General features: G+C 38.0%; 1 protein-coding gene across 1 annotated transcript in view; it reads left to right on the top strand.

Moving 5' to 3' along the window:
* The window catches only part of LOC149462289 (cGMP-dependent protein kinase 2-like), a 232611-nt gene that overhangs the window by 80034 nt on the left and 126339 nt on the right, over positions 1-26238 (top strand). Inside the window, exons 5-7 of the mRNA XM_089677088.1 lie at positions 4351-4456; positions 8785-8848; positions 16952-17029. Coding sequence (XP_089533214.1) covers positions 4351-4456; positions 8785-8848; positions 16952-17029 — 248 coding nt within the window. The remainder of the gene's footprint in view (positions 1-4350; positions 4457-8784; positions 8849-16951; positions 17030-26238) is intronic.

Below are 26238 nucleotides of genomic sequence, written 5' to 3'. Positions count from 1 at the left end.
TGGCAATTAAAGGTTAATTTCCCACATCTGTAGCTTTTTAAATTACAATTAGTATCTGTGGATTGTCAATGTGTTTGTTAGATCTTACGTGGAAGCACTGACCAGGCTAGATAAAGAGCCATGGGGAGAAGGAAAGAACTGTGGCAGCACAGTGGCTAAATGGTTAGCACTTCTGCCTGGCAGTACTAGGGTCATTGGTTCAAATCCCACCCACGGCACCACCTGCCTGGAGTTTGCATGTTCTCCCTGTGCCTGTGTGGGTTTCCTCTGGGTGCTCCAGTTTCCTCCCACACTCCAAAGACATGCTGGTAGGTTTATTGGATCCTGTCTAAATTGGCCCTAGTATGTGTATGTATGTATGAAGGTCAGTTAGGGACCTTAGATTGTATGCCCCTTGAGGGTTAGGGATTGATGTGAATGTACAATATATATATGTGTGTAAAGCACTGTGTAAATTGATGGCGCTATATAAGTACCTGAAATAAATAAATAACTGTGAAAAGACCTGCATAACAAGGTACTGAAACTTTGTAAAGATGGGTAAGGATATAAAAAGATTTCCAAAGCCTTGAATATGCTAGTTAGTACTGTTCAATCACTTATTAAGAGGTGGAAAATTCAGGGATCTCTTGATATCAAGCCAAGGTCAAGTAGACCAAGAAAGATTGCAGCCACAACTGACAGAAGAATTGTTTGGGATACAAATAAAACCCCACAGGTAACCTCAGGAGAAATACAGGCTGTTCTGAAAAAAGATGGTATGGTTGTTTCAAGGATATCTGTTTCAAGGAAGACAATATGACAATACTTGAGCAAAAATGAGCTGCATGGTCGAGTTTCCAGAAAAAAAGCTTTTACAGCGCCAATATCACAAAAAAAACAGTTGCAATATGCCTGACAGCACCTTGGCATGCCTCACAGCTTCTGGCACACTGTAATGCAGAGTGACGCGACCAAAATAGAGCTTTATGGTCACAACCATAAGCGCTGTGTTTGGAGAGGGTTCAGCAAGGTCTATAGAGACAAGAATACCATCCCCTCTGTGAAGCATGGTGGTGGCTCACTGATGTTTTGGAGGGGTGTGAGCACTAAAGGCACAGGGGATCTTGGGAAAATTGATGGCAAGATGAATACAGCATGTTATCACCAAATACTGGCAGGCAATTTGCATTCTTCTGCACAAAAGCTACGCATGGGACACCCTTGAACTTTCCAGCATGACAATGAACCAAAGCACAAAGCCCAGTTGACCCTCCAGTGGTTACAGCAGAAAAAAGTGAGAGTTCTGAAGTGGCCATTATAGTCTCTTGATCCTTATATCATCAATCCATTCTGGAGAGATCTCAAATAACCAAAGACTTTGCATGACCTGGAGGCATTTTGCCAAGACAAAAGGGCAGCTATACCAAATGCAAGAATTCGGGACCTCATAGATAACTATTACAAAACACTGTACACTGTCATTGATGCTAAAGAGGACAAGGGGGCACTCTTTACGTCTGGAGGAAAAGAAATTTATTCTGGAAACATGGAAAGGATTCTTCACAGTGAGAGCTGTGACAATGTGGAATAGACTCCCTCAAGAGTTGGTTCTGGCCAGCTCAGTGGATTGCTTTGAAAAAAGCCTGGATTCTTTCTTAGATACACAGAATATAACTGGATACTAACATTTATAGATAAAGTTGATCTAGGGAATATCTGATTGCCTCTTGGGGGATCAGGAAGTAATTTTTTCCCTGCAGGAGCAAATTGGATCATGCTTTGCTGGGTTTTTTGCCTTCCTCTGGATCAACTGTGGGTATAGGATTATAACTTTTTTTTTTAATGGTTGAGCTGGATGGACTTTTGTCCTTTTTTCAGCCAGACTAGCTATGTAACTATGTAAGGGGGTAATACACATTATTACGAACTAAGGGTATGCAGACTTTTAAACAGGGGTCATTTCATTTGTTTTATAATTGGCCCATTCTGTTAAGACCAACAGTTGAATATGAATCCCATAAGAAATAAAAGAAATGTGTTTTGCATGCTTACTTGTGTTTTTTTTAAAAATGGTACATATTGTATATTACCAATTCTCCAAGGGTATGCAAACATATGCAAAGCACAATTGTATATGCATATGAGTTTGAGAAATAATTGTATATTTAATTTTTTCCTTTTCATCTATAACAATTTTGTTTATCACAATTGCACTGCAGTGATTGCGTGATTCCTGCTAATTTATTATTTAACATGCTAGAATACCGGTCAATATTTGGGAGTGCCATAACTGAAGCACAGCAACGTGCACTTCAGTCGAAATGGAAAATAAAATTTTAACTCCTTGATGCCGGCGCCTCAAGGCCGTTTGAGGGGTTTGTGATGTCGGGAGGGGGAGCAGGGTTTAGGGTCATGTGACCACCGTGATTGGCTGTCACAGTAGTCACATGATCGGAAAGGTCCCGATCCCAAGTAGTGAGGAACTGGAATTGTGCTGGGAGCGCTCATGTTTGTTTACTTTTGATAAGCAAATAGCAAATATGCAGGAGCTCGGCTTCAAGGCCCAAACGCTAGGAGGCCGCATATTTTCGTACTGTCAGCGTGAACAAGTTAAGATTCATAGAAGGAGCCCAGTCACCATAGAGTAAATCTGTTTTTTTTTATCTACAGTTAGATATAGAGATGTACCTAAAGGAAAATGTGTTTCATTTCAGATTCACACGTTAAGTTAATAATTCTGTTTCGTCATATTAGAATGATTCGTTTTTGGGATGAATTTTGTATATTCAGATTAGTTTTGTATGTACATTATTTTCAAATTTATTTGAATTTCAGAAGACTAATATATTTGTTCTAATTTATTCTGTTCTGTAATAATCTGTTCTATTTTTTAGTCTATTCTATTGTTCTCTATTCTATTCTATTCTACTTCGTCTATTCTCCTTTTTTTTTTATTCTATTTTGTTTTATTCTATATTTTAATCTATCCCTGTGTTTTCTCTTTTAGTTTGCTTTATTCTTTTCTTTTCTACTCTATTCTATTCTATTCTAGTCTTATCTATTATATTCTACTGTATTCTATTTTTTCTCTTATATTCCTTTATTTTCTATTCTATTCTATTCTGTTTTATTCTATTCTATTCTTTATAGTCTTTTTGATTCTATTGTATTCCATTCTATTTTATTCTACTCTATATAGCAGCCTTGGTAGGAATCATCTTATTTCACATTTATACCTTACTGTATTTATTGCAATATCTTTCCATTTCAAATTCAAATTAATTTTCAAATCTATTTTCCGAATTCAAATAATTTTGTTTCATTATAATTTATTTCAGATTCCTTGAAATTTGATACTATTGTGATTCGGAAATTCAGATAAATCCAAATCTCTGAATAAGGAAAATTTCATCTGAATTTTGATTCCTAACGAAATGAATTGCTCATGTCTAATTAGAAGTGTTTTGTCTGTTGCACACCTCACAGGCTTGCCCAACACAAATTATGCCAGGCACTGTAATTTGTTGCTGGATGGCACCTCCACACATTAGCTCAAATTAGAAAATTCCACCAGGACACCAAAGTAATGAAAGAATCTTTTCCTTGTATTCACACAGGAAAAAAAGCAACACAGGCTGACATTTCAGAAATGCGAAGGGTTCTTTTCTCAAGGCAATGTGATCAATCATCATCCTTTTGTCTTGATAAAGAGACCTTTTGCCTTCCCAGAATGTCCACCTGTGAGGCATTTTCTTCCTATGTGAATAAATATAAAATATTATTTTATTGATATGGTGTACTTGTGAACATCTCTATTTTCAATTATTTATCCAGTCCTTGCTGTAATGCACCAGTCCATCTCACTGCCTTTTATCTGTAATCTGAGCAAAACTCCTTGTAAACAGCTAAATAAACACATGAAATACATATTAGGGATATGTTTTACTTTCTAAAGGATTCGTATTTCTATCCATCCAGAACTGTTCTTTACATAGCACTGCCATATAGCACAGCCCTGAGTGGCATTTTTTCTATTGCAGTTCAGTAACTTAATTTATATGTCTCCTCCCCACCCTGTGATTGGGAAGTGAAAGATAGAAGCAGTGCACTGATGAATTCATCTATCTGACATTCTGTTCTTTTCTTCTATCAGCATGATCCTTGCCCAACAGTTACCAAAACAGCTGTTTCTATAAAAAAGGCAAAAAAAAGCTAAAACCAATTGCGGTTTGCTTCATTGTCTATGCAGATCACTAATTGTGGCTAACTTGTCAAAGTGTACTGTTTCCTGAAATTGGATGTGACTATTATCATGCATTTTTTAGCATTAAATATGACTTAAAATGTGTTTTATTTTCTCCCATTAAGCGGTGACGGACTCCAAGATTTGGGTTTTGGATAGACAGGTTTTCCAGAATATCATGATGAGTTCAGCACAAGCTCAACATCAGGAATACTTCAGCTTTCTTCGCAGGTAGTTAACCCCATTTCCTATTAAGACTTTGAATTCAGTCAAGCATGACATACCAGTTTATTGTTATTTTCATTTCTTGTAAATATTCAACCAACCTAATAGCTAATTTCCTTCTATGGAGATGACAGAAATATTTTAGTAATTTTGAATTTTCATAAACTATATGCACTGGCTTTGGTGGCCAGGAGTTGCAAGAAAGGCCTTCTTAAAATGTCTTTGATGTCAGTTTCCACTTTGAACTGAAGGAGTTGTCCATGTGTTACTAAAAATGAGAACTCTATTTACTTTTTGCTACAGTTACCAGTGCAAACTTTCTTTCAGGTAACTTACTCACTCATGCAAAGTTCAATTGTGGCATCTCTACCATGACAAGTCAGGAAATGTTCACTATGTTTGTACGTAGCACTTTAGAAATATAACAAGTAAAGATTGCCATACGTGAGTCTTTTTTTTCATTCAATCAGGAGGTTGAACAAAAAAAATTGACTTGATTCCCCCATCCACTCACTTAATGTGGATGGGGGAGTCCCTTCCGCTGAGTTATTGTATTTGGACAGCGGAGGGACACAAAGTATACACTGATTAACACTTCCAGCTATAGCTGGTTATAGCTGGTGGTGCTGATCAAGATAGCATTTTCCAACAGGCCGGTTGTACACAAGTCGATAAATAGATCGACTTGTGTACAACTGGCCTGCCCATACATGGATCAAAATTCAGCCCGTCCACCTAAACCAGCCGAATTTCGATCCATGTATGGCAGACTTGAGGCTGATCGCTGTGCAGAAACAAACAAAGAAAAGGTTCTCATAATATTTCTTTCTCCAGGGCAGGCAACTCAAACTAGTGCTTTCTGGACCATATGTAGCCCTCTCGCTCCTTCTCCCTGAGTTTTCTCATTTAAATTGAACAAGGTCCGAACTGTGCTTCAGTTCGTAAAAGCGACACTTCCTTATATAATTATGCAGCTCAATGTTTCAGAAAATATATTAAGACCCTTTTTTCTGGGATAAAATGTTGTAAGTTGCAATTGTTATTATAATGTTAAACCCTAACTTTGGCCATTAATCAAGTCTTTAAGTATTCCCCCTTCCCTGCTGATTAAGGATAGGTTTGCTTTTTCAGGGGATGAGATGAAACCGTGGTCAGTAGGAGTAATACAATTCCCAGAGTCAATGGGAATAATAAATACCTCAGCACCAGTGACTTGTGGGAATAATAAGTGCCTGGCATTAGTGAAAGTAAGAAATTCCCTAACATCATTGGGAGTAATACGAGGTGGTATCAAAACGTTTTGAGACTAGTTTTGTAACACGCCAAGAGACGGCAGCAGAAGGCTGCACAAACAGTCACAGGAAGTACCGACCTTCAAAAGCCAGTTTGCCAAAAGATATTATCCTGTGTACATCGGGAGCTGTGTAACTGGTGCTATTTTGACCATATGTGTTACCACGTCTGGTATTTCATCATGGACAGCAAATTAGAACAAAGAGCAAATGTGAAATTCGGCAAGAAACCTATACACCCAAGTTTTGTCACCGGTAATGATCCTCAACATGAATTACGGGTTAACCATGGCAAGCTGACAGAGTTCTTGGCAGACTTTGACACAGTGTTCCTTCTGCTCCACGTGAGGATTGCCTGAACTGTTCTGATGACACACTGACAATGGAAGCAATGTTGTGGATTGTCTCTGACAATCATCATGCACAGGTTGCCAAATGGTTCCGACATTTTCGGGGGTTGAGCACGTTGAAGGTTTTCCTGATCTCTCGTCATCTTCCAGTGATGTTCCTCCACTTTTAAAGCGCAAGTGCCACTCAAAACACCTTATAATGACTCGTTGTCAAATGTCTCTGTGGTAGATTTGCCCAGTTTCATGCAGAATTTCACGCTTTCTCCTTGTTCTAACATGCTGTCCATGAAGCAAATAGCAGATGTGGTAACGCACATGGTCAGAACAGCACCAGTTGTACAGCTCCTGATGTACACAAGACAATGTCTTTTGGCAAACTGACTTATGAAGGACAAAAACTGCACTTGAAATTATTTGATACAACCTTGTAAATGCTGTTGTATCAGTAGGAGTAATACATGACCTAGCAGGAAGGGGTGCACCGCACCCGCACCAAAAAACTTGCAGGACCCTTTTTTGTGTCCGCACTAGAATTGGATCCCATAGGTATTCACACCTATGCTATTTGATTCTTCACATCGCACCTCATTATGTGGATTGTTTTCGGGGTGTTGTTAACGTAACATACACACCCATAGCGGTTCGCATGAACAAGGTGCGATTCTGATGCGGTGCGGAATTTGCACTGAAAACGCTGCGAATTCCGCACCACATCAGTGTGAACCAGGGCTTAAACTGGAGAGTTAAAATCTGTGCAGCTGTACATGGTAGCCAATTAGCTTCTAACTTCAGCTTGTTCAATCAAGCTTTGAGAAAGAAAAAAACCTGGAAGCTGATTGGTTTCTATGTACAGCTGCACCATATTTTGCACTTTCCAGTTTTAGTAAATCAACCCCTATGTGGCCACATGAAGATTAATTCCACGTGATTTAGCCCTTGTTTCATTTTAGTTTGACACACCTGCTTTAGGGTATATGAAAGATAGATGTAGGAAATGATGGAAAGGTAAGGCTGATTATGCCAGAAGCATAGAAATGAGTAATCTCTTAAAAATGTAAATATTGAAAAAGTGCTGAATTGCATATTGGAATTTTATATTAAAGAAAACTGAACAGAGCAACACAAAACAGAGTAAAATGGAGAATGTGGGTATTACAAGTAATCTTGTATAAAAATACATAGCATCAAGATGTCCAGTGTCTAGATCAGTCATTCTCGATCAGGGTTTCAGTAGAACCCTGGTGTTCATCCAGAGGTTGCTAGGGGTTTCTTGAGCAGTAACTGGTTGACCAAGCATCTGATGGTGCCTTCATATTTCCAGGGCCAACACCCATTGGTGGCAGGACACCAAGAAACTTTTAAGCTGTCTGTAAGGGTGGAATTATTCCTACTGATCCCAGATGAAATGGTCCATTCTTTCAACTGTTCTATAGTGCAAGAGGCATTCTTCCTCTCAGTAAATAAAGATGATAGAAGGCCCTTCTCAGTTACCATAATGTAAGGGGCCACTTCACTGAACACTAAAGTAAGGAGGCATTTCTCCATTCACCATCAGTATATAAGAGCCTGTCTGCATTTTTTCCTGATCATTATTGTCATTTTTTATTTTCAATATAGCAAAAGATACAAATATTTTTTTAAATAGAGCAGGGGGATTTCAAAATGCATTTACTGTGGGTATCAAATAATCTAGGTGTTCTAGGATATTTGTTGTTTTATGTATTTATTATTATTAGCATATCTATAGCATAAGAAATTTGCTGCTATACCATGAACTGTAGATCATTTTATTTGAAGCAGAGGTTCCCTGAAACCTGAAAATGTTTTTAAGGGTTCCTCTGGGGTAAAAAATGTTGCGAAAGGCTTATCTAAATAACATATAATATTGAAATATTTCTCTGTTTATTGTTGCCTGTGCATCTCAAAATGAGTTACTATGTTTAGGTCCTTTCCTGTCTGCACATTACTGTGTTTCATGGATGCCAATATTGATAAAATGTCAGATGAGATATTAATGATAGCACTAGTTTAAGGGATTAATGACAGACATGGGTGGTTGTTCCATTACTACAACAGAGATGCAAACCTAAGCAGCACTTGCGGGCTTTTTCAATAAGAGTGTAAGGTGCTAAGTGCCTAGTGTGTTAACCCATAACAACCAGTTAGCATTCTTTTTCGCATGCCTTGCTTTAGTACATTGATTCTGGTTGGATGCTATAGCCTACTTCACTTTGCACTAGGGGCTTTTTTGCTTACACTGTTTAATGAATAACCTCACTGATATTGGAATAAAATTTAAAGCAAACTGCAAGTCATTTACCTAAATGACCCCTGCGGGCAAAATGAAGTCCCCAAACTCTGTTCAGACTATTTCAAGGCACTGAACGCAAAAGGGCAATCTGAGCAGGGAAAGACAATAGATAATCTGTATGTATCTGGGACAGAGGAAATCTTTGCCTATTACATTTAAAAAAGTCATGTGCCCCTGAAATATAAAACAGTTGCTCATAGTCAGCTACACTGAATCTCAAGAAGTCATTAAGAAGTGTGGGAAACTTCCATTACTAGTAAGGAGTGGGAGAAAATCTATATTAACAGAGACAAGAAGTGGCAAATGTATTACAGAGCTGTCAAAGTAAATTTGAAATGCTATTTCCAGGAATATAACTCCTTTTTCCAATTTCTTCTGCAGTGTTTCACTACTGAAAGATTTACCCGAAGAGAAGCTGTCAAAGATTGTAGATTGCCTGGAAGTTGTATGTATTTGCTTATATTGTGGATATTTCAGAATGATGTTGCAATAGATAACTGGTCAGATTAAAAAGAATGGCTATGTACAGTATTAAACTATAAAATACAGTATTTGTCTTTAAGCTTTGGTTTTAGTTTTTTTGGACCAAGATCTACAGTAATCTGTACTTCAATTTTTAAATATTATTTATTTCCTAAAAGATACTCCAATCTAAAACTTTCTGTAAGAGCTTCTAAAACATTCAGAAATCTTTATAAGAAAATAACAAAAAATCTTACCAGAAAATGAGATATTTGACAAGAAAAGCTGTCTATGCAGTCTGTTTATTGTCAGCAAACATTTTTAGGCTAAATGAGGCTTGCAGTTTGCATTATTGCTCTAGAGGGAAAAAAACGTCAGGAGTGTCAAGAAATATAAAGAGGAGCACTGCTAAATATTTTAAAGTAGAATTCCAGGCAAAAATCGAAATATGTAGTCAAACTTATATATGAACTTTATCTGTGAAAGTATTTGTCGCATATCTCTAGCACATGGCACAGGCAACCAGGTGACACTATTATTTCTTATGTAATAATTTCAGCTTCCTGTGAGTTCTGGGTGCTCACTGGACAATGAATCTGCATCATCACATTGGTGATTCATGGTCCGGTGAGCAGGTAGGTGTCACAGATAGCTGAACAAGGAAACAGTGGTGTCACATCTGTGTGTGAGTTATAAAATTTGCCTGAGCAAAACTACAAATTATTTGTCAGTTAAAACAGTGTATTTGCTTGAGGTTGCTAAACACCAATCAATTTCTGGTGACATAGGTTGGATCAAGAACTTAAAGCAGACCTAAACCCTCCTATCCTTTAGCTGGCTCAATCCTGTCTGGCTTTACCTCCATTTCCACGTAGGCAGCTTGCACAGGCAGAAGACATTCTCTGGGATATAATTTCTCTGGGTTTTTGTTTTTTTTTAAGGGACAGATTACACAGCGGCGCTGCGCCGATTCCCACCTGTGCCGCCACTCGAGCTTATGGCAAAAGTCGCCTTTGCCATTTCTACCTTGTGTTCCCACACCACTCGCCAAAAAGGAGAAGATGATTCCCCAAATCCTTTGGGCCTTTGCCTCACATTTATACTTCTTTTCAATAAACATTTTATTGGATTTACACTATGGGAGCCCTTTTTTCTCTCTCTTATGTGAGTGTTATGTCATTATTACCCATTTATGGGCAGTAGAGTTGGTGACAAGATTCTTATCTGCTGATGATTGGTTGGCGGCTAATGATTCAGTCTATGAAAGCTTTTGTTGACTTCTCTTATGAGGATCACAGGGCTTCTGGTAAGCCTTTTTTATTAATTGGTGAAACACACGTGGGGATTCCATCTACACGATATTGGGGAAGAGGACCATCAATTTACTTATCATTTCATGTACTGGGTGACAGTTATCTACATCTTATGGACTTTTTGTTATTTGTGTTTTGTGTTGATTAATTTATGCATTCACTATTTAGCGCTGCACAATTGTTTATATGTTTGTGGTATAAATCAATTTCTGGTGACATAGGTTGGTTCAAGAACTTAAAGCAGATCTAAACCCTCCTATCCCTTAGCTGGTTCAGTCCTATCTGACTTCACCTCCATTTCCACGCAGGCAGCGCACACAGGCAGAAGACGTTCTCTGGGCTATGATTTCTCTGGGTTTTTGTTTTTTTTTTTACTGACGGATTAAACAGCGACACTGCGCCGATTCCCGAGTGTGCCACCACTTGAGCTTATGGCAAAATTTGCTTCGGCCATTTCTACCTTGTGTTCCCACACCACTCTTTAAAAATTCCGCCCAAAAAGAGATGATTCTCCAAATCCTTTGGGCCTTTGCCTCACATTTATACTTCTTTTCAATAAACATTTTATTGGATTTACACTATCGGAGCCCTTTCTTCTCTCCCTTATGTGTATAAATCAATTTCTGGTGGCATAGGTTGGTTCAAGAACTTAAAGCAGACCTAAACCCTCCTATCCTTTACAGCCAAGGAAGCTGCCATCTTAGCCTCTATTTGATCTGTAGTTGCCATGGTGTTGCACATGGGATCAGTTATAACGCTAGACAAATAATTGGTCGAGAGCAATATCAACTGTGACAGTTATCCTTCATAGCATGCCATGAATGTAACTGTTTTGGGGAAGATTTAAATTGATAGGTTAGCAATAAAGTGGAACTTTGGTCAGAAAATAAGTTCTGCTAAATCACTTCATGCTAGCTCCTTCTGCAAGTATAGCTATGTTAAACATTAAAAAAAATAAGTGTAATACTGGCTTATCCTGCTATGCACATGCTCAGTTGCTCTCTATTTTTCGGCACTATGTTGAAAATGTAGAGGTCAATCTGCTGACGACCTAAAGATTTATTGCTGCTCTGGGTCTCTGGACTTCCGCAAAATGGCAGCCCCTGACAAGAAGAAACCGGAACAATGCTGGAGGCAATTGAGAGCACACACTCATTTTGGTAGCATAATTATTAATGTGGAATGTATGTCAGTTGCTATAGAACATTATTTTTTATCAAGCTGTTATGGGTAAAGTTCCACTTTAGGTTCTGATACCAGTGAGCTATGAACTCAATAATATATAGTATGGTAAACACATTCACTGGTTTATGCAGTGTCAGAAGCTAGTCCAATGATCAGAAGGGAAAAAAATGTATTACTATCAGTAATCAGTGTTTCTCAAACTTTTTTCAGTCAAGGCACCCTTTAAAATTGTGGACAGTCCCAATGCACCCTTTATAATTATGGACAGCCTTGAGGCACCCCATTCTGATATGGGGTGCCTCAAGACTGTCCATAATTTTAAAAGGGCACCCCATTCTAAAATGTGAAAAACTATTCTTATAGTTTTATATAACGCAGCAACATCCACACATGTAAGACACCCAACATTAGAGGTGATTTATTCTTCCAAAGCAAATAAACTTTTGTACATTGGTGCTGAGTGTTTTTTTTCTCCCTCGATTTTCTCCATCACTGAGCTAATGTGACCCCGGCAATGATGAAGAGGGGCAGGGGAGGGTCAAACTAGGATGCTGTGCAGGCAGCTGAAATCTTCCTTATCAGCTGATGATGTCATTGGTTGTCAGGACGCCGGCGGCTAGAAGGTCGTAATGGTGCACAATGAAAACCTGTCACTTTGTGTAACTAAAATGCAGGCTTGTTCCACCCGCTGGCTTGTATACAAGTTTTGTGCAAATTTTAGACATATTGCCAAGGCACCCCTGAAGAAACCTCAAGGCACCCCAAAGTGCCTGGGCACCCTGGTTGAGAAAGGCTGCTATAGAAATATTGTAGATGTTTGTAAGGCACACTTGGTATCAGCGTCAGATTTCCAAGAACAATTGCTGGTGCTGCATTTTTTAAATGTTTTAAATATCTATGGCTTTTGAAAATGACAATTTTTTTCTACGATAAAGTTCCCTTTTCCACATGCTAACACAATCAAGGTCAGGAACACTTCAGACTCAGAATAAATCCTTTTCAAAGTGAGTTTGTTTAATTTACCACATTATGGACACAAGAATTATAATGATGATGACTTCAAAAGGCCTCAGAACCCCTCCCTATAAAAAAAAACACCTAGTAGCCAGGATTCCTGTGCATAATAGGTAAAACATAACAATAACAATAGTAATTGTTAACGTACAGTAAATGCTACATTTTTATTAAGTATCTAGGTTTTATGAAGTAGATGAAGACACCCACAGACATCTGTAGTCTTTAAACCATTAGCTCCTCAAGAAAGAAGTAGAGCGATTAAAATTCTAGTGGGTGTAGATTGAAAAAGTAAGGTTTTGCTGACATGGCACTATGTCTCTGAAGTCCTCATTAAGAATAAAGAGAGCAATCACAATTTAGTAGTTGGTGAAAGCAGTGTTGCTTGACTAATTGTTTGTCCCTCACTGAGCAAATGACTTATTTTCTATGAGACACTTGCGAATAATCAAGTGAATGGATTGCTTATCTGAATATTTCATAGTCTTCAACCCCCAGGGCTGAACTATTTTACTCATTTAAGGAAAGAGTGTTTTTGTTGCATTTTATTTTGAAGCATTGCAGAATACCGGTACTTCTTGATGCAATGGTAACTCTAGGATTAAATAGGATTTTAAAGTATCAAATTGTGAATTTAAATATCAACACTATTTTTCTATTAGATTTAGTCCTCATGCACACTGGACGTTTTTACAGCGGCTGTTTTTGGCTTTTGACTTTTTTCTATAGCCAATAAACTCCCCAGCATGTTATCCTATGTGTCCATGCACACATGGACTGTAATCAACGTTTTTTGGCGGGGACGTTTTTTGACTGGAAAAAAAACCCAGGACTAGTAGGTTTCTAGAGGAGTTTTTTAGCCGTAAAAGAGCTCTAACACTGAAAAACTCAGTAAAACGTGGTAAAATGCAGCAAACCAGTGTTTTTGGATGTTTTTTAACCAAAAATGTTCTTGTTATTTTTTGGTGAAAAAAAAAAACACTAAAAACCGCTAAAATCCGCAAACTTAGCAAAACGCCGCTAAATGCTAATGCAAAAACACTACAAAAAGCTGAAAAACTCACGTTTTTAACGTGACTTTACACAGCTAATGTTACCAGCGTTATCAAACCTCCAAGTAAGCATGGAGCCTTAAAGTCTAATACCAGTCTCCCAGTCTATCCAGCTTTGGATAGGGTAGGAAGGAATTAAAACATTTAAAAGTTAAAGAATTGAAAAGTGTTTATTTTTGTCTGTGTTCCCATTGCGGAGACTTTCCTTTCCTTCTTGTTTGTGCTACACTCAGCTCTTTCCAATCTAAAACTAAATAAGAGGTTTTAGTTGGAGATGGGCCTTAACACTGGAAGACAGTGCTCTCCAAACTAAAGTTGCATTTGGACCAAACTGTACCAAGCCTTGTGCCTTCTGTAATCCTGCCATTCATAGTTTAGAATACAGGGTAGCATGGTTCATATACAGCACAAAGGAAAGGGGTAATGGTCTATGCCTAAAAAAGAATTTTAAAAAATATATCCTTAGTTGCTATATTTCTCAATTTCCCTCCTACTTTTTTGCACATTGATCCAACCACCTGAGCCAGCTTAGTTCTGGCTAATGACAAAGAAGAGGTTCATCTCCACTTGAGGAAACTGAGTCTCTGAGTAACCCTGTGGGCACCTGCGACCTCTGCTGTGGCCTATTTAGATTACCTGGCTACATCTTGTAAAAGTTCAGTTACAATGCCTACCAACATTACGGGTATAAATGGAAGTCATATATAGCCTATTTATGGCCACCTTTGTTGAAAGGAGACCTTTATAGGTCATTCACGTTTACTGTAAACAAATGTAAAAAGGGCACATTATAGGCCACGTTTGACTTCTGGAGATCCGATCAAAATATTTCTTTGGGATCCTGTAATTTCTAGTTAAGTCCTAATTACCAGTAATAGTTAAACCACTGCTCTCTCAAAAATGGGCAACAGTGCAACAGTACCAAATTTCCAATTTGCAGATTATTATACAGGATTTATATAGCGCCAACAGTTTGCGCAGCGATTTACAATATAAGGGAGACCGTACAATTACAATACATTTCAGAACAGAAGGAATAGGAGGGCCCTGCTCATGGAGCTTACAATCTAAAGGAAGGGGGAGGTGAGACAAAAGGTGATAGCTGTGGGGGATGATCTGGCGGAGGTGATTCAAGTACAGTTCTTAGGTGGAGGTGGGGTAGGCTCACCCTGCTTACTTTAGTGGCAGATGACTGTCACAAGTGTAGAGCTACCCCCTTGAGAGCTGCTGGCTTTGGGTTCCCCTTATTTCCTGAACAGCCAGGCAACATGCATTTTCCAACTTGTAGCCAGACACAAAAAATTGGATAGGGTAAAGGGGTTATGGGATGCCCAATTTCATTGAAGAATAACAAAATGTGGACCGTTTCCCTCTAGCACACTGCAAATTGACACATTAAAGCTGTATTAAACTCACAAACAAAAATTGCATATAAAGCTGCTGCAATGTGGTGGCTACAATAGTTTTTTTTAGGTTTTTTTCTTTATTTTCACCTGTTGATCTGGCCAGCACTTCTGTTTTTTTCAGCTTCCTTTAGGCCTCATACATACTGCTGTTCCTAAGCGTGAGTTTCCGAGCTTTTGCCAAAGTCCTGAAACTCAACTCAATAAAAGCCTATGTACCCATGCACACATAGACATTCGAGTTTAAAGCAGCAGCAGAATTTCTGCATCAACAGCTAAACGGGGTACTGCATTTACACTTGCTTTTGCCACGGTTAGCTTTTTTCAGTTTCCAGGAGATTGTGGTGTTCAAGGGAGCTTAGTGTACATGTAGCCTAAACAGACCAAGCTGTCCAGTAAAAGTGGCAGTTACCCATAACAACAATAAAAAATGATGTTCTTTAGCAAGGAACATACATTCAATATTAATAATTATGTTACCAAAAGTAGTGTGTGCTGTAAATTGGCTCCACCATTGTTCCTGTTTCTTTTTGCTAGAGGCTGCCATTTTGCTAAAGCCCAGAGCCCCTGAGCAGCAGTAAATCTTTAGGCTATCAGCTTCTGAGCCCCTGAGCAGCAGTAAATTTTTAGGTTTCTACATTTTCAGCACAGTGGCAACTGAGCATGTGCACAGCAGGGTGAGACAGTGTATTTGTGGATTTGAAACAGTATAGGCACTTATTTTGAATGTTTTACATACTGCAGTTATACCTGCGAAAGGGGCCAGCCTGAAGTGATCTAGCAGAACTTAGTTTTCTGACTAAAGTTCCACTTTACTGAGTTAGGGCTGTGCTGCCCCTTGAACACAGTGGGGATGATCTTTGCTGCACAGCAATGCATAGCATCACAGTCACGACATATGTACTCCCTGCTTTGCTGCCTTTTGTGGCAAAAGGGGGAGAGGTTGAGAGGACAGTAAAAAATCAGCTCAACTGTTCGTTTTTACTGCCCCTCAAACACCAGTGTAAACAAAACCATAGAGTTAAACTCTGACAGAGGTTCTTACCATGGTCGACCTATTAATTTATGTAAAACCTTAATCCCTAAGGAAAAATAAACTGTTGCTGTAACTGCTAAGTGTTAGCTGGAGTTTGGTTATAACCAGGGCATCTAATTTAACCTTCTCCCCAGACTGACAATGCTTCTGTTCAAAGGTGTGGAGACACCCGAAAACAAGAAGTGTGTTACTTGCTGGATCACCAGGTGAAAATAAAGGGAAATAGCCCCAATAAACAAATGCAGCCACTACATTTAAAGTGGTTCTAAAGCCTAAACATTTTTTTTACCTTAATCGATTCCTTGCATTAAGGTAAGAAATGTTTAGGTAGTAATGTCACCCGCTCACTCCCCCTTATACTTAACCGTGCCCTCAAGCAATCCTGTGTTGTGCCCATCTGTGGCAGCTCTCCCCATTCTGAGGGGGCTTTGCTCAGGCAGTGGGAGCCATTGGTTTCTGCTGTTGGCAGCCGGGACCAGGGGGCAGGGATGAGCTGTGCTCTCTGTATCTATGGATGCAGGCATTGTGGCTAGGGATCAAGAAGAGGAGGAGCCCGTGGGCACTGGCAGGGGACAAATTAAACTTTACTGTTGGGGGGAAAAAAATTAAACTTTACTGGTGGGGGGAAAAACTAAACTTTACTGGTGGGGGGAGAAAATTAAACTTTACCATCACTTTACGTATTGGTAAACTGCAATATATAACTTTTGTGGTCTTTTGGCTTATTACTGTTTTAAGTAACTGAGATTATTCACTTTTAACTTGTCTGGGTTCATTTGCTGCTAGGAGTGAGAGCATTCACCTACTTTTCTCTGTTCACTTGGGATCTGTATTTTGTCATTTTTCCTTTGCTTAATCTCAATGTTGTAATGAAGATAATTATTACATGCAGTGATTGGTCAAGCCACTTGGCACCTAATAATCACTGTAAGGTTCCTGTCAAGAACTCTGATGCTGGAAAGTTTAGGGCAAAAGGTCTGCAGTATAATCACAATTAAGGATGATACATTTCACTGATTATCTCCCACACATTGTAGATGATTGCAGCTTTCTGAATCAAACCTTTTCATTCTTGTTCAACAGGACTTCTACGACAAAGGGGATTATATCATCAGAGAAGGAGAAGAGGGCAACACATTTTTTATTATTGCTAAAGGAAAGGTAAGAGCTAATTACTTAGAAACAAAGCATCTCATGAGAATAGCTTGATCCACCTTGTCTCTGTTTTCCTTTTTCCTTACTCTTCTACTTTTGGCTCGGTGTAATTCTGGGTAAGATAGGTAGGCAGAAAGTATTGAGCCAATCGATTCTGTATGCTGTTGACTTCCTAAGTGGTTAGGAAATCAATGTGATGCTCATTTAGTTTCTATGTTTAATTAATCATAGTTTGTCATAAAGTACCTCAATGCAGATACAAAGTAATTTTGGATATATTACATTTGTCTTATTTATCCTGTTGCCAGGGCACATTTTACCTTGTCCAGTCATCTTGTTAACATTGTTTTATTGCTTATGGCTTACTTTTTAAACAGAGCTTACTTTTAAAAAGAGATGCCTGTAGCAAAAAGGAAGAAAAAGAAAAATAGAGTAGGGCAGCCATGACTAGGTTAAGAGGGGAGTAGGAAAGACAGGAAAGGGTTAAAGAAAAAAGGTGGGTGTTAGAATATGGGCAAGTTACCTGATTGGTGACATGTGTGCAGGGTGGGGTCTTTGATACCTTTGGGTGTGGATGGGAGGGTCATCCAGATCAGTGCAGGAAGAGACATCGGTGGAGCGAGCATCCCTCCTGCCCTCCATTGGGGGTTTTTGTGGGCGTTTGTTTTTTTTTCGATTCCTGGTTTTTGCTTTTGTTCAGGGGGCGGTTGTTGGTCTTTGGAGGCGGTACATACTTTTAAGCTAAAGCTAATGGTTGGGACCCATCGTTGGTATGGTGTGCCCGGGTGCATTCCACTTAATCGAGGTTTAACTGGAAGGTGGAGGTTCTGCACTGCAGATGGTATGTTTTTGTTTCCGAGCCGGTTCCGCAGGGGGATATCTGCTTTTGTTTGGTGCCTTCGAAGACAAACAACTTCTCCTGTATGTTTCTGTTTTAAGGAATGTTTTGTGTATTGAAGTTGAATTGTTAAAAAAAAATTCTGTGTTGGCCATTTTACTCCAATCGGTGTTATGTTTTTCCATTAATGGTATGTTAAGGGGGTATGTGAGAGTGAGACGGTGGTGTAGGGGGTCTTAATTAGCATATTTCTTATGCATTAGTCATGCAGAGCCTATGGGACTCCAACCAACAATAGGAACATTTCCTTCTACCCCTGCTGTACAGGACCAACAAAGCATTTACACAAGCTCCAGGATGGATGGTGATGTATGCCAAGTTAGCTTACTGCAAATAATTGGCTATCCTGGCACAAACCTAGCCTTCCATCTTCATTTTTGTGTGGTGGCCACCACTTCTGGATGCTAGGAAGCTAAACCTGATATAAATAGTCTACAAGCACCATACATACCAGGATGTGAGGAGGAGATGAAAAATGCTGTAAAAAATTTTTTTCCCCTCTTCCTGATTTTTTTTTTTTGGTCACACCTAAATGATTCAGATTTCCTAACACATTTTAATATTACGCAAAGATAACCCCAATAAATACAAAATGCCATGTTAAATGATGATTTTATTTATTAAGGGAAAAAAGCTGTCCAAACCTGCCTGGCCCCATGTGAAAAAGTAAATGCCCCCTAAATCTAATAACTGGCTGCACCATTTCCATAACTAGCAATGAGTCTTTCCCATCGCTGTGGAGGAATTCTGTCCCACTCTTCTTTGCAGAATTGTTTTAATTTATCCACATTGCAGGTTTTCAAGCATGAACAGCCTGTTTAAAGTCATACTACAGCATCTCAATCAGATTTAAGTCCGGACTTTGATTAGGCCACTCCTAAACCTTAATTTTGTTTTTGAGCCATTCAGAGGTGGACTTGCTGGTGTGTTTCGGATCATTGTCCTGCTGCATAACCAAAGCGCGCTTGAGCCTGAGGTCACAAACTGATGGCCGGACATTCTCCTTCAGGATTTTCTGGTAGAGCTCAGAATTCATGGTTCCATCAATTATGGCAAGTCGTCCAGGTCCTGAAACTGCAAAGCAGTCCCAGACCATCACAGTACCACCACCATGTTTGGCTGTTGGTAGGATGTTATTTTTATGAAATGCTGTGTAAGTTTTATGCCAGATGTAATGGGACGCATACCTTCCAAATGGTTAAACGTTTGTCTCATCAGTCCACAGAATATTTGCCCAAAAGTCTTGGGGATACTCAAGATTGTTTTTGCAAATGTGAGACGAGCCTTTGTGTTCTTTTTGGTCAGCACTGGCTTTCACCTTGGAACTCTCCCATGGATGCAGTTTTTGCCCAGTCTCTCTTATTGTTGAATCATGAACACTGACCTTAACTGAGGCAGTTGAGGCCTGCAGTTCCAAGATGTTGTTCTTGGTTCTTTTATGACCTCCTGAATTAGTTGTCATTGTGCTCTTGGAGTAATTTTAGTAGGTTGGCCACTCCTGTGAAGGTTCACCACTGTTCCAAATGTTCTCTGTTTGTGGATAATGGCTGTAACCATGGTTCACTGAAGTTCCAAAGCCTTGGAAATGGCTTTGTAGCCTTTTCCAGACTGATACATGTCAATTACTTTGTTTCTCATCTGTTCTTGAATTTCTTTAGATCATGGCATGGTGTGTTGCTTTTTTAGATGTTTTAGCATGCTTTAAGTATGTACATGAGCAGCTGCTAAACTTGAGTTTAGAAGCTTTTGGCATTTTTTTGCCAAAGCTCCTAAACTCAACTCCATCAAAGTCTATGTATCCATGTACACACAGGCTTTTAACAAAGTTTAGCAGCTGCCGCGGTTAAGTGAGGTTAAATCTCCCTCTCCTGAACGCAGAAGAACCGCTTTCAGGATAGGAACATTTTGACCACTGAGAGCGGGAAAATGCAAAACGCGTTTGCATTTTCCCATGGCCAGCAGGCAGGGTAGGCTCGTGTACATAGAGCCTTACTTGTCGGACAGCTTCTATTTAAGCTGTCCGATTTCTTGATTCAACAGGTCTGGCGGTAATCAGGCCAAGGTGTAGCAAGTGAAAGTTAACTCAGCTTTTCAAAAAATGTGGTTAATCACAGTTTATTCATGATTTAGCAATTACTTTATTACTTTTTCACATAGGGCCAGGCAGGTTTGGACAGCTTTTTCCTCTCCAAAAATTAAATCATAATTTAAAAACTGTATTTTGTATTTACTTGGGTTATCTTTTCGTATTATTAAAATTGGGTTGTTGATCTGAATTATTTAAGTGTGACAAATATGCAAAAAAAGAAAAAATCAGGAAGGAGGCAAATACTTTTTTTCACAGTCCTGTATCTTGTACATATCCTTAAAGAGTAACATCACTTTTAAAATGTTATCATTAGAGATGAGCGAATTATTCAAAAATTCGATTCGGCTGATTCGCCGAATTTGAGGAAGAAATTCGATTCGATGCAAATTTATTCGCTACGAATTTAACTTATAAAAAGGGTTTCTAGGCTTCAGAGAGCCTTTAAATTAGTGCAGAACACTGTACCTTTAATTTAAATGCCCTTGGAGATGAGGAAGGAGAAGGAGAAGGATGAGAAGAAGGAGAAGAAGGAGAAGGAGAAGGATGAGAAGAAGGAGAAGGATGAGAAGAAGGAGAAGGATGAGAAGAAGGAGAAGGATGAGAAGAAGGAGAAGGATGAGAAGAAGGGAAGGATGAGAAGAAGGAGAAGGATGAGAAGAAGGAGAAGGAGAAGGATGAGAAGAAGGAGAAGGATGAGAAGAAGGAGAAGGATGAGAAGAAGGATGAGAAGAAGGAGAAGGATGAGAAGAAGGATGAGAAGAAGGAGAAGGATGAGAAGAAGAAGGATGAGAAGAAGAAGAAGGATGAGAAGAAGGAGAAGGATGAGAAGAAGAAGAAGGATGAGAAGAAGAAGAAGGATGAGAAGAAGAAGAAGGATGAGAAGAAGGAGAAAGATGAGAAAAAGAAGAAGGATGAGAAGAAGAAGAAGGATGAGAAGAAGGAGAAGGATGAGAAGAAGAAGAAGGATGAGAAGAAGAAGAAGGATGAGAAGAAGGAGAAGGATGAGAAGAAGAAGAAGGATGAGAAGAAGAAGAAGGATGAGAAGAAGGAGAATTCCAAGCCGGCAAAAAGTGTATCTGCAGAGCTCCGCTATTTCTTAGCGGAGCTCTGCAGATACACTTAGCGGAGCTCTGCAGATACACTTTTTGCCGGCTTGGAATTCTTCTTATTTTCATCCTACTTCTTCTTCTTCTTCTTCTTCATCCTCATCCTCATCCTCTTCTTCTTCTTCTGAGGATGAGGATGAGGATGAAGAAGAAGAAGAAGAAGAAGAAGTAGGATGAAAATAAGAAGAATTCCAAACCGGCAAAAAGTGTATCTGCAGAACTCCGCTAAGTGTATCTGCAGAGCTCCTCTATTTCTGACAGTTCTCTGACATTCACATTTACAGCGGTTGAAACATTGTATCTATTTGTTTCCATAAATGGAAACAAATAGATACAATGTTTCAACCGCTGAGCTCTGCAGATACACTTAGCGGAGCTCTGCAGATACACTTAGCGGAGCTCTGCAGATACACTTTTTGCCGGCTTGGAATTCTTCTTATTTTCATCCTACTTCTTCTTCTTCTTCATCCTCATCCTCAGAAGAAGAAGAAGAGGATGAGGATGAGGATGAAGAGGAAGAAGAAGAAGAAGAAGTAGGATGAAAATAAGAAGAATTCCAAGCCGGCAAAAAGTGTATCTGCAGAGCTCCTCTATTCTGCAGATACACTTAGAGGAGCTCTGCAGATACACTTTTTGCCGGCTTGGAATTCTTCTTATTTTCATCCTACTTCTTCTTCTTCTTCTTCTTCTTCACCCTCATCCTCATCCTCAGAAGAAGAGGATGAGGATGAGGATGAAGAAGAAGAAGAAGAAGAAGTAGGATGAAAATAAGAAGAATTCCAAGCCGGCAAAAAGTGTATCTGCAGAGCTCCGCTAAGTGTATCTGCAGAGCTCTGCTATTTCTGACAGTTCTCTGACATTCACTCCATACAGCGGTTGAAACATTGTATCTATTTGTTTCCATAAATGGAAACAAATAGATACAATGTTTCAACCGCTGTATGGAGTGAATGTCAGAGAACTGTCAGAAATAGTGGAGCTCTGCAGATACACTTAGCGGAGCTCTGCAGATACACTTTTTGCCGGCTTGGAATTCTTCTTATTTTCATCCTACTTCTTCTTCTTCTTCATCCTCATCCTCAGAAGAAGAAGAAGAGGATGAGGATGAGGATGAAGAGGAAGAAGAAGAAGAAGAAGTAGGATGAAAATAAGAAGAATTCCAAGCCGGCAAAAAGTGTATCTGCAGAGCTCCTCTATTCTGCAGATACACTTAGAGGAGCTCTGCAGATACACTTTTTGCCGGCTTGGAATTCTTCTTATTTTCATCCTACTTCTTCTTCTTCTTCTTCTTCTTCATCCTCATCCTCATCCTCAGAAGAAGAAGAAGAGGATGAGGATGAGGATGAAGAAGAAGAAGAAGAAGAAGAAGAAGGATGAAAATAAGAAGAATTCCAAGCCGGCAAAAAGTGTATCTGCAGAGCTCCTCTATTTCTGACAGTTCTATGTCAGAGAACGGTCAGAAATAGAGGAGCTCTGCAGATACACTTTTTGCCGGCTTGGAATTCTTCTTATTTTCATCCTACTTCTTCTTCTTCATCCTCATCCTCTTCTTCTTCTTCCGAGGATGAGGATGAGGATGAAGAAGAAGAAGAAGAAGAAGAAGTAGGATGAAAATAAGAAGAATTCCAAACCGGCAAAAAGTGTATCTGCAGAGCTCCGCTAAGTGTATCTGCAGAGCTCCTCTATTTCTGACAGTTCTCTGACATTCACATTTACAGAGGTTGAAACATTGTATCTATTTGTTTCCATAAATGGAAACAAATAGATACAATGTTTCAACCGCTGAGCTCTGCAGATACACTTAGCGGAGCTCTGCAGATACACTTAGCGGAGCTCTGCAGATACACTTTTTGCCGGCTTGGAATTCTTCTTATTTTCATCCTACTTCTTCTTCTTCTTCTTCATCCTCATCCTCAGAAGAAGAAGAAGAATGAAAAGAAGAAGAAGAAGAATGAAAAGAAGAATGAAAAGAAGAAGAAGAATGAAAAGAAGAAGAAGAAGAATGAAAAGAAGAATGAGAAGAATGAAAAGATTCTTCTTCTTCTTCTTTTCATTCTTCTTTTCATTCTTCTTCTTCTTTTCATTCTTCTTCTTCTTTTCATTCTTCTTTTCATTCTTCTTTTCATTCTTCTCATTCTTCTTTTCATTCTTCTCATTCTTCTTCTCATTCTTCTTTTCATTCTTCTTCTCATTCTTCTTTTCATTCTTCTTCTTCTTTTCATTCTTCTTTTCATTCTTCTCATTCTTCTTTTCATTCTTCTTCTCATTCTTCTTTTCATTCTTCTTCTTTTCATTCTTCTTTTCATTCATTCTTCTTCTTCTTTTCATTCTTCTTCTTCTTCTTTTCATTCTTCTTTTCATTCTTCTTTTCATTCTTCTCATTCTTCTACTCATTCTTCTTATCATTCTTCTTCTCATTCTTCTTTTCATTCTTCTTCTTCTTTTCATTCTTCTTTTCATTCTTCTCATTCTTCTTTTCATTCTTCTTCTCATTCTTCTTTTCATTCTTCTTCTTCTTTTCATTCTTCTTTTCATTCTTCTTCTCATTCTTCTTTTCATGAAGAAGAAAAGAAGAATGAGAAGAATGAAAAGAAGAAGAAGAAGAATGAAAAGAAGAATGAGAAGAAGAATGAAAAGAAGAATGAGAAGAAGAATGAAAAGAAGAATGAAAAGAAGAATGAGAAGAATGAAAAGAAGAATGAAAAGAAGAATGAGAAGAATGAAAAGAAGAATGAAAAGAAGAAGAAGAATGAAAAGAAGAAGAAGAATGAAAAGAAGAATGAAAAGAAGAAGAAGAAGAATGAAAAGAAGAAGAAGAAGAATGAAAAGAAGAATGAAAAGAAGAAGAAGAATGAAAAGAAGAAGAAGAAGAATGAAAAGAAGAATGAAAAGAAGAATGAGAAGAATGAAAAGATTCTTCTTCTTCTTCTTCTTTTCATTCTTCTTTTCATTCTTCTTCTTCTTTTCATTCTTCTTCTTCTTCTTTTCATTCTTCTTTTCATTCTTCTCATTCTTCTTTTCATTCTTCTCATTCTTCTTCTCATTCTTCTTTTCATTCTTCTTCTCATTCTTCTTTTCATTCTTCTTCTTCTTTTCATTCTTCATTTCATTCTTCTCATTCTTCTTTTCATTCTTCTTTTCATTCCTCTTCTCATTCTTCTTTTCATTCTTCTTCTTCTTTTCATTCTTCTTTTCATTCTTCTTCTCATTCTTCTTTTCATGAAGAAGAAAAGAAGAATGAGAAGAATGAAAAGAAGAATGAAAAGAAGAAGAATGAAAAGAAGAATGAGAAGAAGAATGAAAAGAAGAATGAAAAGAAGAATGAGAAGAATGAAAAGAAGAATGAAAAGAAGAAGAAGAAGAATGAAAAGAAGAAGAAGAATGAAAAGAAGAATGAAAAAAAGAAGAAGAAGAATGAAAAGAAGAAGAAGAAGAATGAAAAGAAGAATGAAAAGAAGAAGAAGAATGAAAAGAAGAAGAAGAAGAATGAAAAGAAGAATGAAAAGAAGAATGAGAAGAATGAAATGAAGAATGAAAAGAAGAAGAAGAATGAAAAGAAGAATGAAAAGAAGAATGAGAAGAAGAATGAGAAGAATGAAAAGAAGAATGAGAAGAATGAAAAGAAGAATGAAAAGAAGAAGAAGAAGAATGAAAAGAAGAAGAAGAATGAAAAGAAGAATGAAAAGAAGAATGAGAAGATTGAAAAGATTCTTCTTCTTCTTCTTCTTCTTCTTCTTCTTTTCATTCTTCTTTTCATTCTTCTTCTTCTTTTCATTCTTCTTCTTCTTCTTTTCATTCTTCTTCTCATTCTTCTCATTCTTCTTCTCATTCTTCTTTTCATTCTTCTTCTCATTCTTCTTTTCATTCTTCTTCTTTTCATTCTTCTCATTCTTCTTTTCATTCTTCTTTTCATTCTTCTTCTCATTCTTCTTTTCATTCTTCTTCTTCTTTTCATTCTTCTTTTCATTCTTCTTCTCATTCTTCTTTTCATGAAGAAGAAAAGAAGAATGAGAAGAATGAAAAGAAGAATGAAAAGAAGAATGAGAAGAAGAATGAAAAGAAGAATGAAAAGAAGAATGAGAAGAATGAAAAGAAGAATGAAAAGAAGAAGAAAAATGAAAAGAAGAAGAAGAATGAAAAGAAGAATGAAAAGAAGAAGAAGAAGAATGAAAAGAAGAAGAAGAAGAATGAAAAGAAGAATGAAAATAAGAAGAAGAATGAAAAGAAGAAGAAGAAGAATGAAAAGAAGAATGAGAAGAATGAAAAGAAGAAGAAGAAGAATGAAAAGAAGAATGAAAAGAAGAAGAAGAATGAAAAGAAGAAGAAGAAGAATGAAAAGAAGAATGAAAAGAAGAAGAAGAATGAAAAGAAGAAGAAGAAGAATGAAAAGAAGAATGAGAAGAATGAAAAGATTCTTCTTCTTCTTCTTTTCATTCTTCTTTTCATTCTTCTCATTCTTCTTTTCATTCTTCTCATTCTTCTTCTCATTCTTCTTTTCATTCTACTTCTCATTCTTCTTTTCATTCTTCTTCTTCTTTTCATTCTTCTTTTCATTCTTCTCATTCTTCTTTTCATTCTTCTTCTCATTCTCCTTTTCATGAAGAAGAAAAGAAGAATGAGAAGAATGAAAAGAAGAATGAAAAGAAGAAGAAGAATGAAAAGAAGAATGAGAAGAAGAATAAAAAGAAGAATGAAAAGAAGAATGAGAAGAATGAAAAGAAGAATGAAAAGAAGAAGTATTCCAGTACAGCAAAAAGTGTATCTGCAGAGAGCTCCGCTATTTCTGACAGTTCTCTGACAGTTCCTTCACATTTACAGTGGTTGAAACATTGTATCTGTTTCCGAATAAAAACATCTGTATCCTAAATGGAAACAAATAGATACAATGTTTCAACTGCTGTACATGTGAAGGAACTGTCAGAGAACTGTCAGAAATAGCGGAGCTCTCTGCAGGGACACTTTTGCCGGCTGATCGGGAAAAATCCGATTCGCGCACCCGAAGTATGCTAATATTCGGATTCGACGCGAATTGAATTTTTCCTGAAATTCGAAACAAATTCCACTTTGCCTGGTTCGATTCGCTCATCTCTAGTTATCATTAACAAATTAGTACTTTTTTGCC

This window comes from Staurois parvus, unplaced genomic scaffold (assembly GCF_062004578.1).
Source record: "Staurois parvus isolate SC_StPar_1 unplaced genomic scaffold, SC_StPar_1.0 ptg000177l, whole genome shotgun sequence".
Taxonomy (NCBI): Eukaryota; Metazoa; Chordata; class Amphibia; order Anura; family Ranidae; genus Staurois; species Staurois parvus.
The sequence above is the reverse complement of the archived record's forward strand: the minus strand, read 5'-3'. Positions and strand labels throughout refer to the sequence as shown.